At 43.0% G+C, this 20691-nt stretch overlaps 3 protein-coding genes across 8 annotated transcripts; 1 reads left to right on the forward strand and 2 right to left on the reverse strand.

Annotated features, from left to right (window-relative positions):
• The first annotated feature begins 3109 nt into the window (after nucleotides 1–3109).
• On the forward strand, nucleotides 3110–14175 carry LOC136430412 (uncharacterized). Of its 6 annotated transcripts, none has more exons than XM_066420998.1 (8): nucleotides 3110–3298; nucleotides 4673–4758; nucleotides 5042–5238; nucleotides 5600–5715; nucleotides 6108–7446; nucleotides 7713–8317; nucleotides 8488–8705; nucleotides 13144–14175. In XM_066420998.1, the coding sequence occupies exons 2-8, from the start codon at nucleotides 4691–4693 to the stop codon at nucleotides 13211–13213; spliced, it is 2613 nt and encodes an 870-aa protein (XP_066277095.1). In that variant the 5' UTR covers nucleotides 3110–3298; nucleotides 4673–4690; the 3' UTR covers nucleotides 13214–14175. The 6 variants fall into 6 exon arrangements, with proteins under 6 accessions (XP_066277095.1, XP_066277096.1, XP_066277094.1 ...); XM_066420999.1 differs by having other exon boundaries at nucleotides 3110–3287; XM_066420997.1 differs by lacking the exon at nucleotides 3110–3298 and adding an exon at nucleotides 3305–3883.
• Nucleotides 14176–14245: 70 nt separating this feature from the next.
• LOC136430414 (protein mono-ADP-ribosyltransferase PARP15-like) lies at nucleotides 14246–15301 on the reverse strand. Its single transcript, XM_066421002.1, has 3 exons — nucleotides 15064–15301; nucleotides 14806–14900; nucleotides 14246–14652 (listed from the first exon to the last, which is right to left on the reverse strand). Exons 1-3 carry the CDS (start codon nucleotides 15273–15275, stop codon nucleotides 14369–14371), a joined length of 591 nt encoding a protein of 196 aa, XP_066277099.1. The 5' UTR covers nucleotides 15276–15301; the 3' UTR covers nucleotides 14246–14368.
• Nucleotides 15302–15414: 113 nt separating this feature from the next.
• LOC136429396 (protein mono-ADP-ribosyltransferase PARP14-like) lies at nucleotides 15415–18105 on the reverse strand. The gene is made up of 8 exons (XM_066419228.1): nucleotides 17935–18105; nucleotides 17596–17715; nucleotides 17329–17469; nucleotides 16930–17151; nucleotides 16331–16657; nucleotides 15954–16089; nucleotides 15562–15770; nucleotides 15415–15422 (listed from the first exon to the last, which is right to left on the reverse strand). The coding sequence occupies exons 1-8, from the start codon at nucleotides 18062–18064 to the stop codon at nucleotides 15415–15417; spliced, it is 1293 nt and encodes a 430-aa protein (XP_066275325.1). The 5' UTR covers nucleotides 18065–18105.
• Nucleotides 18106–20691: the final 2586 nt, after the last annotated feature.

Genomic DNA, 20691 nt, shown 5'->3' on the forward strand with positions numbered 1-20691 from the left:
ACACGGCTTACTACAAAAATGTAAAAGTTTCGCCCTAAGTATTAAACAAATCGTTAGACGGAATGAGAAAAATAATCTACTTTGAGCAGTGCCAACTGTTGTCAACACCCCTATCCTTATCACAGTCGTCCGTCCACCAATAGTCAACTTCTCCGGGCAACAGCATCACAACTTTTTGTACTCTTGTACTTCAGGCATCTCGTCTTTGACAAAAAGGGTTCATCATAGTTCAAACCTGCGTAACGTTACATGTAACGTTAGACGTGAAGAGACACCGAGATATGTAGATCTGTGCACTCTATACATCCATGACGATAGCCTCAATAAAACTATTACAGATATGATCAATGGCAACAGTTCATTTCATCAGTAAGAGGCCTGACTGTCGCATACTATAGCATTGAGCACACGAACACACAGAGATACTACACAGATATTTATCTTGGAAACTGATTGTCAGTTGTAGTTTTTGTAACGTCCCAATGTACGTACGCGTCTTCTGGTCTGCTGGACGTGCCCGTCTCTTTTAGCCTCTGAACCAGGCCCTGCCTGGTTTATGTCCGGTGCTGGGACGAACGTTTGTGTCCGGTGCTCAAAATGTCTTATATCTGTCCTAGACTAAGAGCACTTCTATAGAAATAACAGTTTATATTTTGGAGGTTTTGCCCATTTTATTGTTCAACCAAGTTCTTCCATTTCTAGACAGAAAATGGGTCGACGTACATTTACTAGCTGGTAACACAGCATAGAAAGTCAACATGTTCTAAGGCCCTCTATGATCTAACACGTATACACCTGAATCAATGCCTGAGCTTCAGTTTCGAGTTTAACATGAACTTAATTAACTTAGAAATTATTGTAGTTATTAAAAAAAACTATATTTCGGTACAGGCTGCACTGCTGAAGGACGTCAGGGACATTGTTACAAAATAGAGGAAACGTAGCATGTTCTTCATCATGATGCAGGATCTGACTCGTTGTTGTATAAAATGCCTGTCAAAACCCATACAATTACACCTTGATAACACTTGATAGTGCACAAATTAAAAATCCGACAATCCTGCCAAATCTCAATATGAACTCTTTTGAAAAGTGTCGGACTATATACGTTCTCTTAGTTTTACACCAGATCAGTTAACAGAGTTAGACATTTTAGTGAGAAAATCATCTATAAACTAGAGTTCCACGACCTCATGCCTTCGCCAAATGATTTTAACCTTTATGCCTGAGGTATTAAGAGTGTTTCCCATCAATTGTAAATCATACCAGTTGATCATCTTCTCCATCCAAATACTAGTAACAGACGTTGTGACAGAAGTATGAGCTAAACAAAGTACGAGCTTATCATCAATTATGCAAATGAGGTCCTTATTAGCATAATTCAATTCAACGATGTTCACAGTCACATAACTTCCTAATGCCACAAGTAGGAAATTGCCATCATTTACCAGTACGGAATTATAGTAGTTTCTTATTGAGTATGCAAATTAGGTCTTCATTTGCATCTTTCCTATCTATTAACGTTCCTCTCTTCCTCAGTTACAAATGTCAAATATCTGAATAGTCATATCAAGGAACGTAGCGGGTCTTTGAAATTGCCTCATTAATTATGCAAATAAGAATCTGATTTGCATGATTGTCGTCCAAGTTCTTTTGTATGGTTGGACCGTCCAACCATACAAAGTATCACTTAAGCTATCTACATACCAAAATCGTGTTGATTCGTCAATCCCATCTTGAGTTATCGTATTTTCTCATTGATTATGCAAATGAGGTCTTCATTTGCATAGTTGATATCTATTGGTATTTCTCTCTTCCTCAGTTACATATGTCACATGTTTGAAAGTCCTATCATGAACTTCGACAGATGTATAAACTTTCCTAATTAATCATTCAAATTAGAAACTGATTTGCATAATAAGTATCTGATTATATAAACCATCACTTAAGCTATCTACATACCAGAAATCATGACCATCTATCAACCCCTTCTTGAATTATTCCCTTTCAAAGTTCGATACGAAATCGGCTCCTGCAGTTCCAAAATAGCCGCTAGGGCCCAAACCTATACCACTTACTCTCTGTCTATCTACCACTCAAAGGACCATAGCATGTCCAGAACACGAGATATCAAAACAGGAAGTTCCGCGGCAGTACCGTAACAAGCCGCTAGGGGGGCCAAGATCCAATTATTTCTAGGTCTCACCAAGACCTACCCACATAACAAATACCAAGACTTCCAGGCCTTCTCGAGTTATGCTGGACCTTCTACATGCACACATACAAGTGCTACCGAAAACATATCCTTCTTGGTGAAGGTAACAAGTTTTGAGATGTAAAGTGATTAATCTAAGATCTTCAACTATTAATCCCTATTCTATTGCAATGCCATGGCGAGTATTTCAGCCATTAAACCGCCTTTAAAAAATGACTTCTTGGATTATTATAATAGTTTATTGCAAATTCATGCCCGTAGGCTAATTGCATGTTGACAACATTGTCGAAATACAAATGTAAGGTTAAACAAAAGGTATACATGAATACAAGATCATCCTATATTGCTATTCTACAGTAAGTTTCTATATCTACGGTACTAATGCGGGGTTTGATTTCTTCTCTGAAAGCAGTGGAAAATAAAAAGTCCCACACTTTCAATGATGAGTGGGTTGGAAGATTCGTAACCACATCCACACTGTCATAACAATACAAATTAAAACGATCGAAGCTCGCCAATAGCTCATGCAAACATGGTATTCATAGCTCCAAATGTATAACAGGGCCTTTGTTTCATCCTTGACTTCATAAATGGAATAAAGGAATACATTGTAAAATGTGAAAGTATGCTGAAAACACAGCAAAATATACAAAGCGTAAAAACATTCATCTTTTAACTGTGATATTCGTTGAGCGCTCTGTCAAAATTTAGGTTGCAGCGCGGTCGCAGCGAGGTCGCCGCCCTTGTGGAATGAGGTATACCAACATGACGTCCGAAACCAATTACGTGGAAAACTACAAAGGCTTCACCGAACAGGCCAGTTTCACCAGCTGACGTCACCCAACAGGTGAGTAAGGGTAATGTCTGAGCACGAACGATCCTATTGGTTCACTAAGCCACGTGACCTGGTAACAAAGACGACAAAGTCCGCTTCCCTGCCAGGCCTGTACATGTTCGGACGACAGGTGGATATCACTTGACTTTCTTCACTTGAAGGAAATACAAACAACTTTTGTGGCCATCAACGCTTGGTAAAGAAAGGTGTAAGCAGACAAGACATCAACCAATTGGTGTGAGTTGAAGGTCAGTATGTTAGCTACTAGTATATAACACCAAAGCGTCCGAGCTACGCAGTTTACCGTGACTGTGCCCAGTAGATTACATTACGGGTCACTGAATGATGATGATTCCCTGAAGAGAGAAGGAGGTCAGTTTCAGAAACAACACTTAGCTATTGATCCAATCGTCTTTATTTGTGACCTGAGCTAGTATAAGATTTCTGCTTATGAATTTATGGCACCCAAAAACCGCAGAAAAGGGTTCGATTTTGGCGTAGGGACAGTTTCGCTTCCTGGTCGATGTTGATTGGCTGTAAGACGTCACTCAGCCAGACGGCGGGTGAGTCATGGGAAACCCCGACTGTGGCGGCATTTCTATTGGTTCTTCCCATCACGTGATAGTGCCTGAACGGTTGTGACACGTACGGGAGAAGCACTTTCACTTCCACGGTTCACTGGCTCCTGGGCTCACAGAAATCACCAGGGACGGACAAGAAGTTGAACAGTACGTAGGAACACGTCATGCAAGGTCGCCACTTGTTAAATGCCGCCTAGCACACAACATTAGTATGCAGAGACAGTGTAATTTTTGGGTCCGTAACGTATGAAGGTAAGTGAAACTCTCGGTAGGAACAGACATAGTTCCTCTTTTCCATTTTGAGTCGGCTGAGTTGCAGGGCCCGGGCCCAATAGTGTAACGTATGTAGTTGAATACAGAATGGACGACGGAAGGGAAGCATATTGCTTACTGTGTACACTGATAGGTAAATATATCAAATAATGTTTAGATCTTAGAACTACTAGTGGTGAAAGTGATAGGTTAAACTCTCCATGTTGAATTATTCAAATACTTGTACCGTTAATTATTTTGTATCCCATTGTTTGTTGTTTGCATGTATAGTTGTATAAGACCTTTATACGAAAGTCGCTATGCTTTTGTTGTGTCAATGAAATATTGCAATGTATGTTGAGAGGGATGATTATCTGATATACTACCCCGTAACGCCACGGTGAACACTCCCGAGATCTGCTGTAAGAGCAACCATTGAACCCTTCACTATCGTCAACCACCAAAGCGAGGTCATCTGATTTATGCAATGCAACTGTCAGTGGCACACCTACCAAGAGCCAAGGGTGTGTTTGAAGGTATGGGGGGGGGGGTTGAGAGCCGTTGGCCAAATGGCTTTTTAAGCAATGTAAACAGGGCACATGCAACATGTAGGATAGTACATGGTACAAGCAAAAGTTTAGTTGTCGACTTTGAAACCTGCCTCATGTACATGTTTTGAAGAGGGCAACATTTAATACTTTGCTAGATTAGAACAACAAATTTGACCTTTGTTCCGGAGCGACGTGTCAGAAACAAACTGATCTGACCGGGCACTGTTTTCCAACACAGCGCAGTATTTGTGACAACATGACTGAGGTAACAGGAGACGGTGCCCACTGTATGGATGACAAGGACAACATCAAGCGGGCCAGGAGGTAATTACCTTCGCCGAGAAGGTTATATTTTCGGTTACGCCAGCTGTGGTGTGGGTCCGTATGTATGTCAAGTGCATAACTTGAGGAACCTTTGATGGATCTTCATGATTTTTGGTAGGTGAGTAGCTGTTGTGAGAACGCATGTCAAGTTCGAAAATGGTTCAATGCAGATAGGGGTGTAGGTAATACTACATTGTAGGTCACGTTTGAACATGGAGCATATTTTTGGATAGCCTGCATTTCTTTCACGTGATCTTCACATTAAAACCTATCGCATTTTTAGGGAAGATATCCCCGGCAACAGCGGGTCATCCGAGGATGCTGACAGACGCTCCATCCACGTCTCCAACATCCCAGACGGAGTGAACAGGGATAAACTTGAAATCCACTTCATGCGGAAGTCCAACGGTGGATGCGACATCGAAAGCGTCACCATGATAGACCCTTTAACGGCAAAAATCACATATCCAAGTGTTTCTGGTATTTTTTGCATGCTACTTTTAGCACTTAAGGAAATAATGTCCTTAACTAGCTGCACAAGGTTTCTCAATTGGTTTCGATAGAAATTGTCTGAACAGATGGTCTTGCTTCATGCCGTTTGTCCGACTTGGTAAACATAGCTAAATGTTATCTACATGTACACACTGTAATACATGTTATCTACTACTTCTACTACTGAACTACATAGTATTGTATCTTTTTTCTGCTTACCAGTTATACCTCAATGTCATCACCCCAAAAATCATTTGGAGAGATCAAATCCTGCCCCCGCGCCCTGAGACTCCAGAAATTAGACATGTGTGACTACCAGCTTATGCATTGTTCTGCCTTTTGCCAATAGCTGCCGATCGTGTCCTCAATAAAGACCATGTTCTTCTGGGCGTGAAGGTACGTGTGATGAGGTGGACAGACATGAAGAAGACACCACCCCCACCGTTCTCTTTTGAGAGCATACAGGTGAGGTTGAACCCTTAACTTACGTCAGAACGGTGTCATCAAAACCTCATTGACCTCATTTGCAGCTTTTTGACAGAATGTATCAAAATTATTATGACTCCAATGGTCAGAACATCCAAACCCTTGCATATGTGAATCAAATCTAGAGAAGACAGCAATATACCATCTTCGGAGATACATTTGTAGGACGTCTGCAGCATGTAATACTTATAGCTGTAAGGATCAATTGCCACAAAACGAAACGACCTGGGAAACGAGTTTTATCATTTCTTCCACATACATGACCATGGAGATATGGTATGGAAAGAGACTACTTGTGTTTTGTCTACACTGTCGTTTATCAGACAACCGTACTATTGTTAAAACAATTTCAATGTTTTGCAATTCATTAGGTGTTCTCCAGCGTGCGTGCAACGGTAAATGCAAACGCATGTGGCTACATCTCCAACCAATGGTTTGCAGAAGTAGAGAAGAACATACCAGACGTCAAAATACAGAAAGACCAGAAGAAAAAGGTGATTGAGGTATGTGGCCTTTGGGATCCAGTAAGAAAGGCTCGCAGCCTTCTGCAAATAGAGGCTAAGGTTGCAAATGATAAAGCTGGTAGTGCGCCCGGCACGTGCGGTGTTGGTCTAAAACAGAACCAAACCGAGAGCGATGATCATGTCCACATGGAGTCGGGCGCAACAAGCGGAGGTGCGAAGGTGATGACTGGTCAAAGAAGCAAACCGGGCAACGCAGATAAGAAGAGTGACAGTCTTGGAATGGCGTCAGCTCAGAGCCAACTCAAAAGCAACGCTTCTCATAGGCATAGCTCGTCCCAAACGGAAGACTCTGATAGGATTGTGGTAGATAGAGACATAATGTCCTATGTCACACAGGTCCATGGTGCAAAACTTCTTGAAATCATTCAGAAGAACAAGGCAGTAATCGTCCCAAATGACGGCATAACAGAGGTACAGATTTATGGGAGCAGCTCCACAGAGAGTAACCCTTACAATGCCGTCGAAGAGTTTACCAACCTATATCAAAACACGCACCATACCATCGTCTGCAAAACACTTCCACACGCTATGAACATCCCTTCAGCTGACGTTTCCAATGCTATCGGTAAAATCACGGAAGACTTCCCCCGAGTGATGGTGAAGACCAGCGCGGACAAAGGCGTGGTGTTCTACGGAACAGAGAAGGAGGCCCAGGATGCGAAGACGGCAATGTGTCAGCATCTCGGCATGTCAACTACGCGAGGTCGAAGGAGGAGAGGTATGGATGGAACAACAGGGCTACCCAGCAAGGGCGTGACTGGGAATCATGGAACCTCATCAATTTCAGAATCGTTCAGCCACACAACAAGGGAGGGAATACAGATCGTGGTCGCCCATGGAAATATCACACAACAGCCGGTGGATGTCATCGCTAACGCTGCAAACGAGACCCTGGACCACGGCGGAGGTGTAGCTGGAGCGATCTCCAAAGCAGGCGGCCCGTCAGTCCAAAGAGAGAGCAAGGACTATGTCAGAACACGCGGACCTCTTTGTGTTACAGGGACGGCAGTGACAAGTGGGGGAAAGCTACCCTGTAAAAACATCATTCATGCTGTGGGACCGAGATGGATACGTGGCCACGAGGATGCAAACGAACGTGAACTTCGGCAGACATGTTACAACATCCTGACCAAAGCTTCTGCAACATTGAAGGCACAGTCAGTGGCTATTCCGGCCATAAGCTCAGGTGAGCATAATTTAATGTTGATAAGACTTCTAACTACAGTTCGGCGACCTCATATACGCATGAAATATTTAGACATTTCGTAGATTTTATGCAGTGATATTCACCTTCACTCCGTTGCAGTACTCAGAGAAGCCGCTAGGGGGCCCAAAATCTAATCATTGCCAGCTTTTGTCACACCCTACCAACACACGAAATCTGTAACCAGTCCACCCAGCCGTTCTTGAGTTATCTTGTTTATAGATTTCAATTTCTTCCTGTACATGTAGGAATCTTTGGCATGCCGAAGCAGAAGTGTGCAGACTCACTACTCTCCGGCCTGCTAGAGTTCCTCCAGAGGGCAAAGTTTCCTTCCTGCACACTAAGGAAAATCATCTTCATCGACATGGACCAAGCAACAGTCAAGGTTCTTGCAGACACCTTTAACAACAAGCTCTCATTAAGCGTCTCACCAAGCACGACAGGCACCGCAGCGTCGTCGGACGGACGTGTCAGCCGACCACCGTCCGACCAGTATTCTCCGTCCACCGAAGACTCCACAGCATCACGTAAGTCACACACAGGCCAGGGGGACACAGGAAAAGGTTTGACCTCAGATGGAGATGATGCCGCAGATGACTGTTCCATATGTATGTCAGACATTACTGATCCTAAGTCTCTCCCATGTAAACACACATTTTGTAGGGAGTGTATAGATAAAGCACTGTCCTACAAGTCCCAGTGCCCCATGTGTAACACCATTGTTGGAGAGCTGAAAGGAGACCAGCCCCCAGGACGCATGGAGTGGGAGATCTACCGATGGACACGGCTCCCTGGGTATGAGAAGTACGGCGCGATCGTAGTCAACTACTACTTCCCGTCTGGGACACAAGGGGTAAGTTATCTCCTTGTCTTCTTTTAATCTTCTTTGGAAAGACCTTCCTTAAACAGAAAATAGCTACTAGTATTAACTATTAGCTGGATATTGATGTTCCTTCTGTTCTCCTCCGATGATGAGCGACACAACACCCTTTTCATCTGTTCTTCACATTATTTGTTATGCAGCCTGATCACCCTAACCCCGGTCGCTACTTCAGTGGAACCTCCAGACGTGCATATCTCCCCAACAACGAAGAGGGAAGGGAGCTGGCTCAGCTCCTGAAACGTGCTTTTGACAACCGCCTGGTCTTCACCATTGGAACATCTGTCACAACCGGCGCTACAGACACGGTGATCTGGAACGACATTCACCATAAAACAAAAGTCACCGGGGGAGCCTCTGAGTAAGTGTCGTTAACCTGGCTGGTTGTTGTTGTTGTTATGCCCCAGGTTTATTACTTTCGCCGGGAAGGTATGCCTTCGCGGGAAAGTTATGTTATCGGTTACGCCAGCTGTAAAGTGGGTCCGTATGTATGTCGAGATCATAAGTCGAGAAAACTTTGACGGATCTTGTTGATTTTTGGTAGGTAAGTGTCGGTTGTGGAAACGAAGGTCAAGTTCGAAAATGGTTAACCTGGCGTTTTCCTAAAGTGCTCCAGTGGACTTTTTATGTTGTATGTAGACAACATAACTCGATGTATTGTTGATGGACCTGCATGATTTTTGGTGGGTACCTAGAGATTGTGGTAACAGAGGTCAAGTTCAAAAATGGGTCACCTGGCATGTTCCTGCGGTACTGCAGCGGGCTGTTTATGTATGCGTATTTGCTTGTTGACAGGATAACTCGAGAAGCTGTTGATGGCTGTGCACGATATTTAGTGAATACGTAAGTTTATTAAAGGAGAAGGTCAAGTGCAATGATGGGCCTCCTAGCGGACACCTAAGGTACTGCAGCAGAGCTTCAAAGTTTGAGGTCAAATTTTCTGCAAGTGCTACGGTCATGATTTTTGTGTGGTAGATAGTCCATGCCACATGAAGTAAGTTGTGTACGTTTGGGCCCTCTAGCGGCTTGTTTGGAGCTGCAGCGGGTCTTTTTAATTTATTTGTTTTGACCTTTGGACATGAATAACTAGACACATGGTCAACGGATCGTCTTGATTTATAATACGTAGATAGCTTGATTAATGCTTTACATAATCAAATACTCATTATGCAAATCAGGAGCTAATTTGCATAATAAGCATGGAAAGTTTATAAATCTGCTGCCTTTCAAAATAGAACTCTCAAACATGTGACATATATAGCTGAAAAAGAGAGAGGTATCGATAGATACCAATGATGCTAATAGCTACCTATTTTGCATAATTAATTGGAAAATACTTATTGAAAATACCACAATATCATATGATTGGAGTTTCATTCTTATATTATTAGGAAGCTAAGTCGAGGTGAACAATATCAGACAAAAATTATGCATGACAAGGCCTCATTAACAAAATTTCAGCTAGCTAATGGTTTCAAAACACAACTGAACACAACACAACTGCTTGGCGGTGATTAATCACAGATGCCCTGCTGTCACTGGCAAGGCCTGTTCCCTGACTCTGGTGGCCATTAATCACTTTTCCCGGCCAGGCTGTGGCAACATGGTGCAACCACGGGGATATCACTTACATCTACTGGGGGGACCTGTCTGAGCGAACAGAAGGATTATAGCAACATTTGTGAGAATTTCTTTGTGTCAGAAAACAGCTAATTTCTTAGCGATTTTAGACATTTTTAACCTCTTATCGAAAGTCGTGACAACATGAGGAGAAAGAAGAGGTCAAGGTCAGCATCAGAGGAGCGAAAGTTAGAAGATCGCGAGCGGAAAAAGAAAGTTTGATAAACGTCAGGAAGGCTGCGATCATGTGATCATGGGGGTCATGTGTGACGTCAAGTGGGCCAGGTCGAGTGGTGGGAGAGGGGACCTAGGCAGCAACATTTTTAGCTTCCTATTTCCATGTAGGAACTATAGATCAAACCAAGGAGGTTGGCGTTACTATTGCTACGGTCACAATTGCGCCGGTGCCCGTCGGGAATGTAGCCCCGGCCGGGCTCTGACGTCTGGGGGGCACAGGCTGTCGTGGTCACAATTAAAAGTTTCCATCGCGCTACCCTCTTGGGGTCCCGGGGTGGGCACTCGGTGGCATTTTTGGCGACGCCTCAGGGGCGAGCCAAATGATATAGTATTGTGTGCAGATTGCAACTATTCTAGGAATTGTACAGGCATGTGTCCATAGGCATATTAAGACAATAAGAATGTTAGAAATGTTAGTCAGACAGAAAGCCTCCCTCGGGACATTCCTCCTAGATAACCTAGACAGGAAGCTACATCTGTCTACCAGATGTGCCAGGCTTATGTATACATGACCCATTTAAGACCTCAGCTCTACAGTAATATTGCTCTTTTCTAAAACAATGTGTGTCTGTTACAATGTTTTTAGACGCCCTAATGCTGGTCCTTACAACTGTAAGATTTAATGTCTTCCTTCGGGGAACAGGTCATAACTGCATAAACTCTGTACTGATAACGATTGTGCACACGCTGCTTCAGTTACCTATACAAGCAGATTAATTAAAGGACATTAACCTCATTCATGACATTGGGAACATGTCCAAGCCAGATCGATCAATGAAAAATTTCACTGTCGCAAGGAAATTTAGCAAGCCAGTTGTACTAGTACTAGATGATTATCCTGCTGATAAGATGCCACTTTCTTGCTGATATAATCCTTTACACTTCCAAAAACACATGGGACACATACACAACAACATTTCTGTGGATTAAGATTCCCAGGCTGGCATTTCATTAGGGCTCCAGGAATTACTGGCAAATTCCTTTATGACTGGTGTGCCTGGTATTCCAGTGGGACTCGAATTCCATCCTGGCATTCCATCCTGGGATTCCATCCTGGCATTCCATGCTGGCATTCCATCCTGGCATTCCATCATGGGATTCCATCCTGGCATTCCATCCTGGCATTCCATCAGGGGATTCCATCCCTAGCTAACATCCCTGGCCATTCACGCTCTAGAGGACTTAGTTCTATAGTTCAGGGAACATAAGTGTACAAACTGTTGCATGGTGTATGCTGTGTCTGTTGGTAAGTGGACTATGATGTTAAAATTTGTGTAGATTTGGCCTAACATGTTGTTCATGTAAACAGCAGTCCTATCAGAGTAGAATAGCCATTTTGTATGGTGGGAACCCGGTCCGTGGGCTGTTTTCAGTTGTCATGATCAGGCTGTGATGAAATCGATGTTCGTTCTGGCAATGGGGTGTGTCTGGTAGAATTTAGTGGAACTGTCGCTGTCTGTGTGTGTGCGTGTCTGTGTGTGTGTGCGTGTCTGTGTGTGTGTGTGTATTTGTCCAGTAGAACAGGTACCCGTCAGCCTTTTTTGTTAGAAATCCTGCATGAACAGCACCACCTATCACTGTGCCCTAAGCAGGGTACAGTGAAAATTAAAACAACAACCACCGTCGCCATGGCAATGTCTTTTTATCATTGCCAGTCTTGTTGTAAATGTTTGTCACCTTCATTGGCCATGTTGGCAGGTATCCGACAGGTACTCGTCAGTTGCTCTGACTGTGTCTTGTAGTGACCCCTGTGGGGTCCGACAGGGCCCTGCCGACTGCCCCGTGAAAGACGGTCGGGCATCAGGCAGGTTCCTGGTGGGCACACGTCAGTATCTCGAGGCGTATGTAAACTGTAAATTGCAAGGGAGCTAAAAAAGAAACACGATATACGACGTTCACGCTTTAGTTCTGCTCACCTAATCTGTAATGTCACACTTGACCCGTCTTACGAAGTACACACATTATTCTGTGCACTTGGTTCGTAACAGAACAATACTTTATTCTATGCTATTTGTCAATGACACCAGCATATTTCTTTCCCACAAAAACTTTGATTCTCTGATACAACTCGTCAACTGGCTAATCAAGATGTGTAAAGTACATGTACATGGTTTGAAGCAAATACATTTCCAACGAATTGCCTTATTTTCTGTAGTAAAGATAGAGGTTATGATACCAATAAAGCAAAAATATTCTTACAGTGATTACTCTTATAGCTCTTTGCAGAACTCGTAGGTATAGGCCTGGGTTTGTTTCAAACTTTGAAAGAGAATAACTCAAGAAGCTGATGACTGATCGTCATGATTTGTAGGGATGTACATAGCTTGAGTGATGATTTACATGATCGTATAAGAATCATGCAAATCAGGATCTGCGATGTGAAAAAGTATACAAACCCTTGCATTCCATTGTAGTCAAACACGTGACATGTAACTGAGAAAGAGAGGACTAATGATAGATATCAATTATGCAAACGAAGACCTAATTTGCATAATTAATGACGAAATACTATAATTTCAGAGTGGTAAATGATGGGATTTCATTCTTGTGGCATTTTGGAGATAATCAAATGTGGACGTTATCAGACATAAATCATCAGGGCCTCATTTACATAATATTTGAGGAAATGCTACAATGGCCTTTTTTGCTAAGATTTTACTTTAATGCTGTGTTATGTGTAGAGAAAAGGATCACTAATTTATGCAAATGAGGACCTTATTTACATACTGAGTGATAAGCATTCACTCAAAAAGGCTAACATCAGTCGGCGAAAGTATGAGGTCGTGGAACTCTAGTTAAAGTTGTTTTACTACCAGCTACGATAGTTACTTCAGTTTATACTTATCGCTTCAAATATTTTGGGTACTATAGTATATGGTAATTTGGCATCTGTGTTCCAGATATGACTGTACTCCAAATATGATGACTTTGTACTTTTCCAGCTACGGCTATCCGGACCCAGGTTACCTGACCCGACTGAGGGAGGAGCTCGCAGCTAAGGGCATTAAGTGAGACCAGCGACGTGGTGGCAAGCAACGTGGTGGCAAGCAAAGTCCATATATAACCCGAGGTTCCTCCGTAGTTGGATGTTTGAAGAGCTTGATCGAAGACTTGATTTTTGCGTTAGTAAACGTGACAACTGACTTTCTGCCAAACTACAATGTATGTGAGGAAAAATGTAAATGATACATAATTCTATTGCACCGTATACGTGAACTCAATGTTTGACTTTGGAAACAAACTGCATGAGTGAATACATATTAATAGCATAATTTCTGTTAGTATAGGATCTGCTACATTAAGATATCTCTCAAGTTACCTACTGTTGAAATCTAGACCTTAGACCAAGGCGAATGTAATAGAAATAACTATGATGTTTAAACGAATTGTGTTTGAAGTTATTAATATGAAATCAAATTTTGTAGCTTTAAAGTACAACTTGTCTTCGTTTTGTTAATCTTTTTCATTCACTCAGATCAAGGAGGTTTAACCTCCTTGCTCAAATACATCAAATATTCTATGATCTAAATCCCTTGTATCTGAAAAGAATATACACTATACACGTCAATTTGTACAAACCTTTTCTGTGATCATTTGACAATAAGAGTTCGCTTCTAGAGGAAGCTTTGACCATAAACAACATACCCTACTAAAATGTACAATAAGCATGATATTCTAACATCTGACTTGTGTTTTGGGCATAAACTTATTCAAGGTTGGTGATTTTTCAAACCTATCACGTATGTTGCATATTGATCTGCGGAAGTTGTGTTAATGATTTGGAGAAGAATAGGAATTTTCTACAACATACAGATGACAAGCTATAGTTATCTTCTGTGAGTAGGTACAGGTACTAATGAACTTAAAAGAAACATTGTTATCAATCATGATAAGCTTTAAAAATAACTTTAGAATACGAAAGCAGAACGATGACCTGTATATCCATGCAGATCAATAAATGAAGCCAAGAATCACATGTGAGTTATAGTCAATTAGCATGTCTGCATAAATTATCTGTTAAGTTCACATGCTGCTCAGTATATATACATATGTGTGTGAATGACGAAGTTGTTTGAACAGTGCAATGACAAGAATGCGATGGTCTTACAAGTCCAGAGCGTAATATCTATTACACACAGGGAAGATGAATATGATTAACATGTCTTTTCATAACACTTTGAACGAGATAAGGTACACAGGGTACGCCTCCGCTCCGTTACACGCTACGTATAGACTCGGGTCGACTTTGTCGATGGATGTGTCACGTTGCGGATTTCCCTCCTCCAAATGGGAAGATTCTCGTTTCGCGATTCTACTTGCACTAACGCATTGTTCCATGAGAACCTTTGCAAGAATGATCTTCTTACGACCGCAGTAGTCTGGGGTGCAGAGGTTCATTGTGGCATATACTGCATTCCGGGCAAAGGTAGTGCCTTTCTGCCACCCTCCAGCTGTAGAGAGATGGGATGATAATTATATTCGTTCTCGTCACTTATCGAATAATGTATTCACAGCGGGTGTAATGCAGCTATTGCCCTCAAGAATCCTAAAAAAAATAAAACAACAGTTGCGTATTGCAGTGGCCTATCAGACCAGTGACATACCGTAGTGTTCAGTGACGTGACTGTTGAACCCATGAAGGGTGATCATCTGACAGGCTTCAGCGGAGGTACCGTGCCACAGATCTGTCTCCTCCACTCTGTATCAACAAGTGCAAAGTACACGTTCGAATCAAAGTTGCAAAGATTATCGTGCCCAGTGGTTGAACACGCCAGGTTCTGTCTGCTAGATATAGATGTTTTAAGATTGATGAAGGGTGTATAGGTTGAGTATATGCAAATTTCCAATTCGAGAGGTCGTACCGTGTTGGACTGCTGCCGTTTGTTCTTCCTTTCTGTACGCAGTATTCCATCCACAGCGGCTGGTTCTGTACGCGTTCTATCCGCAGGACGATCGCCCTACTCATGCCCCCCAGGCTGGAGAACAACTTGTCTTGTACGGTGAAGAATTCTGTTGAGAGCGGGTCCAGCGTCACAAGATGGCACAGCTTAGGCTTCTCCGTCCTAGGGTCCATCGGCCGAGGGTCCCATCTACCTGGCAAGGCGGTGTCTAAATCAACAAAACATTAGAAATATTTGACGTTGTGCATTAGGACCGCATCGTGGCAGCGATATAAATCTGATAGATAATGGGACAGTGCTTCGGCCCATATGTTACTCAACTACGAAACACGGGCTTTTACAAATGAACAAAAAGTACAAATTAAAACGAAACAAAAGGAGAAAGCTGGATTGACATTACATCTGGAGGCCTTATCGGCTAACTAAAGCAAACAAGTAACAAGAGGTAATGACTCATACCTGAATAGATGGCCAAGTCTTCTCTACGGACCTTGCCAACAGCTGTAGATGTTTGCACACTTAATGTCATGGCAGAGAAGTCCACAACAAACGGCCTGGTGTCCTCCACACAGAAGCACTTCACGGCTTTTGCCTGAAAAGCTGTTTCTATCCGACTGTTGGACGTTGTTTGAAATGAACGATATGGTTCATCTGGTAGCTCATAGCACCTGAAATAGTAGCACAAACAAATTGTGATAAGAAATTAGAAGAGCCTTTATATAAATATGTGTCCGTTTACACCAACTTAATACAAATTTAAGTACAACCTACTGTACAGACACATTGGCTTGACTGGGTACATTTCCAGTTGTCAAAACTTGTGTTGCATACATATAACAAAAGCTACTCACCATTGGTAGCTCTCTGATGACATCATTCTTGCAAACCGACTGCGTTTCTCCACGATGGTCTTCAGGATCAGACGGACTCTAGCTGCAATGGCCGCCACGTTCTGACTTCCCTCGATACGGATGCAGTTTTCCTGTTCTGAATACATCATAATTGATTCCAACAATAGACATTGTTGTGACTTTACCAACAACATTTTCTCAATGCAAGAAAAGAGATGCTGCCATGAGTAGGAGACACGGTGTTGAAAAATGTTATATGTCTTCACAGATCAATAATCCGTCCTAACGAAAACAGATGATTAGTACAGAAGACGGTTTTATCAGCGTAAGTATAACTGATGGTAGGAGGATAAACACAAGTTCTTTTTAAAACTCACCGATTGCGATGGACACGTTTTCTTCACGTCCCAAAAACCGAAGCCATTTAACCTCCTCCTTCACGAGTTGGGCGATCCCTGTCTCCTTGTCGTCGTTGATCACCACCACAGTTGTATACTGGTGGAGAAATTCGTCCACAGTTTCTCGGGCGTTCTTTAACTTTGTCTCATCAAGGCAGAAGATGTGCAGCAGAACTTCGTCGGGCTGCAGAGCGTCTTCGAAGTCATCTCCCTTGGGCGATTCTGGCTTGGGGAGTTGGACTGTGACCCAAGATGTTTCCTCTTTTGGGCGCCTTGCTATACGCTTCATCTTGTCGGTGGCTATGTCTGATGGAAAAAAATAATTTTGGAATTCTTAATCTCATTTTAGAACCGTAGGTTAGGTTGCTACCCTAACACTGTGCATTTTGTGTGGACAGAAAGGTAAGAAAATCCGTTCATCGTCAGATGACGCCATTGCAACTCTGAAGTAACAACGCAGAATGTGCGCCTATTTCCCACGTTCTAAGATACAAGCAATACCATTATCTCAGTAAAACATTCATAACGCATTGAATCTCATCGTATAAATCTTAGCACACTATATAATAGATACCTACTTTTGAGCCTATTCAGGCGGTTTGTGTCTTTCGATGGAGCCGCTTTCCCTGTGTCTTCCGAAGCCTTCCTGTGTACGGCTGTGTGGAACGTCTGTAACATGTTCTCCTGGATGATGACGATCCTGATGATGGACAGGGTGGTGGGGCTCCAGTCCTCCACGAACTCCACAATACCGTCAATCATACACCTCGCCGACCGCTCAGGCTTGATGTGAAACCCTCCTTTATTTGAGACGGACAAAGGCAATTGTTTTTACATTTTCAACTCGTAGACTGTACATATTCAATCCAAACAATAACTCCATACGTTGGACAGAGCCAATTACGCTACTAAACAAATTTAACCTTAAGTCTGTTGTTGTTATTTAATCCAAGAAGACATCAGTCAGCTGTTCTCACCTGTACCCACCGCAGGGAAAGCGATCGATCGCAGGTTCATCTGGTGCGCGACCAGCAGGCAGTTCTTCACGTCCGACCGCAGATATTTGGCTGTTGGTTGCACGAGATGGAGAATCGCTTTGCACGGCAGGTGACCAGCACCTATGGAATAATCAAGAAGCAAAGATTGTATTTGAACAATTTGGAAGGGGCGCATTGAAAATTGCAATTGCTCAAAGACGATGACAAGACAAACCCGTGAGTGACTATACAACATGCACTACGCACCTGTTGCAATAACCTCCCCTGCCTTGGGAGACCAGTTGTCCCGGATGTACTGCCTGCACTCCTTCTGGACGCTAGGGCCGGCTGCCATCGATATGGCCCTGCTTACACCCTTGTCCAAGTCTGTTAGAAGGCATAATAGTAGGCTTAGAATCTATTAAGGTGTGGAGTAGGCCAGGGCAGGTTGAAATAAAAGCCTTGCCGGTTCCGTAAAAAAGGAATCATGGCACAGCGTCTAACAACGTACGTGTTCCAAGTTGCCAAAAGTCTGTCCTGATACGAACTCATAGAAATGCAAGAAAAATTATCTTGTAATTCTTTGTGTGATTTAAAAGGACCTACCAAGATTATTTTGTGAAGGATTGACGATGGCGCCGACTTGCTCCATGGTAATGTCTCCCAGCTGAACCTGAACTATGACGTCACGGATGTGAAGTTCACTCTGGCCGGGCTGAGATGTACAAGAGTACATCACGGACAGCCTGTTACCTGCAGCCTGATACAAGACATTTATTCGATCTACAGAGGAAAACTTTTACATGAATTGCTTTCAAACAAATAGCTGGTTCGCCAAGGCAAATATAACAGAGTTACAATGCAAATTTTGCAAAATGGATTCACTAAGTACAGCCAGACCCCATCCCTAGAGAAGATACCTCCACATTCGAAGCCACGGTTTCTTCCCTTTTTCCTGACAATGACTCCTTCACAGACACACTCTCCACAAGGATGGCGCACCGGAAGTCCTCTTCTATGGACTGCAACACTTCACGGCCTTCCCCCTCTTTCAGGTATTGGTATATCCCTGAATGTTTTGTTTGATAAAAAAAAGAACTCTCTTGATATGTACTAAATGGCACAATCAAGATTGTTAACATGACTTTGCCGATATTCCATGACATGATATGTCTATGATTAAAGTAACACGTGTGATAACTATCACTTCATTATCCCAAAACCTACCTCGAAATCACAAACGAATTACTCTTGCTTTTGTTAACCAGAGGTATAATTGTAAAACAAATAGAGCTGTGCCATGGATTTGGAAAAGTAACTAACCAACCTGGTTTGAAACTCTGCAGAAGATCTGTCTTCGCGGACGCTGCTATGTCTTCCAAGAAGACCTTCGCCGCAATTTCTCCTTCGCTGGTCCCACTGACGGAGAATCCCGATCCCGCGCTGTCTGGCTTGATTCTCACGGAGAAGGATTGTTCGGCTTCCCGTATCACATCGCCATGGTGATGTAGAAGTAGTTTTGCACACCCTTCGACGATTTCTACTTTCATCTCGGTCACCCCGGTGGGTGTAGGACTGGTTTCCCGCTGTTGTGCCGCTAGTTTCAGCGCGTTTAGACGGCTAACAGCTCCCACCACACCTGATGACCGCGGTAGCCGGTCCCCGTCATGCCGTGAATGAGTTGGTAAGTGCGTGCCTCGTGCAACTAGGCTGCTGGAGGCGGTCGTCTGCTTGAAGTTACCACATGGATCTGCATCGGCCTGTCCCTCGGCTAATCCTGAAACGTCATCTAAACAAAGAAAACGGACAATTTTCATTGCTGTTTTGTTTCGTTTAGAACTGTTCAATTCAATGTTGCAAATCCATGCCCTGGGGGCTTTGCGGATCATATACAATGTACTTTTCTCTATACATGTTTGTAATATGTTTGTTACGTCATTCTATTCAGGACCTGTACCTAGCCTCTCGAGGTATGAATGTACATAAAAGGTATTTCAACATTATCAATATATGCAGACATTGGGTAAAATATCTAATGTCTAAAACATCTAATGTCTAAACCAATAAACATGTCCAGAACGGTTTCTAACTTATTGTTGCATGCAGTATGACACGAGATGAATCACAATACTTAACCTCGCCGACCTGTTCCTCCTATGCCATGCTCGTCCTCCTCGTTTTCCTCGTCAGAGAGGTGACGTGCACGTGACCACAGCCCAACTTGTAGTCTGGAGCCATGGAACATGTGCTGAGGGTGGGCCAGCACGTCCTGTGCCACTGTTATATAACATGTGGAATCCGTGTTAACATAGCCATTATGGTACTAAGACAACACAACATAAATGTAATACAAGTAGCGGCGTTTTGATGCCTTTGTGACAAGTCAGTGATTTAGTTGTTCCTACTTTATTGAGCTAAGCCATGCAACTTCCTGTTTCACACGGCCTTGAAGAGGATGTGCAACTAACGAGACATGCATGCAAAAGACACGGGAATTATGGTACAAATCATGAGACATGTACAAGTGATGGTAAACTTGCAAATATTCAGTCTTATAAAAACGTTATTGGTCTGATGTAAACATTGGTATGGCAGTTCGCGTCGTGTATGTTTACTTATGTCAATTATATCAAACAGTGCCTTAGTCCAAGGTCCTGTCCATTGACACACACGCACGTTAAAGGGGTATCTGGCCTGTAGCGGAGCCTTACCTGACCCATTCACGAATGTCACCACGGCCTGTCCCGGCCCCAGCAGACTCACGTCACTGACAGGTCCGCCACACGACTGGTTCTGGAAATACTGGACGATAACGTCCTGCAAAGACGGCAGCTCGGGGAGCCCGCGTACGAAAACCTCACGGGCAGACATGTTTCTTCCTGCCGGTAAAGGTCAAATTTGGAGCAAAGTACTGTTTAAACAAGCATAGGGCAGCCCGAACATTACTACACGTACTTCCTCAAAGTCAGGTTTATCAAGCTCATCTTTGGCAGCCAATAACTACAAATGTTTTCCCATAGAAGAAAATTTTGTGGAGTCAAATTAAGCAAGATTTGGTAGTCAAATTGAAAGTTGCCGCAAAATGAAATAATGGGCTAAGATATAGTTAAATTATCGTAAGAAAGCTTGCTACTTAATAACTTCCCGTTTTCATTGTATGGGGATTGTCCCAGTAAGAAAGGGGAAATGAATGACGTCATGAGTTCTGCTTTTATATCTTCGAATTCTCTAACTAACGGTGCCCTTGCTTCGCCACGGAAAATTGTGGAAGCAGAACAAGAAGCAGAAAAAGGAAGTGCAACTATGATGATATGGAGTATTGTATTACAATAGGGAATGCGAAGAAAGGACGCCACACAACAA

This window comes from Branchiostoma lanceolatum, chromosome 3 (genome assembly GCF_035083965.1).
Source record: "Branchiostoma lanceolatum isolate klBraLanc5 chromosome 3, klBraLanc5.hap2, whole genome shotgun sequence".
Lineage (NCBI taxonomy): Eukaryota > Metazoa > Chordata > Leptocardii > Amphioxiformes > Branchiostomatidae > Branchiostoma > Branchiostoma lanceolatum.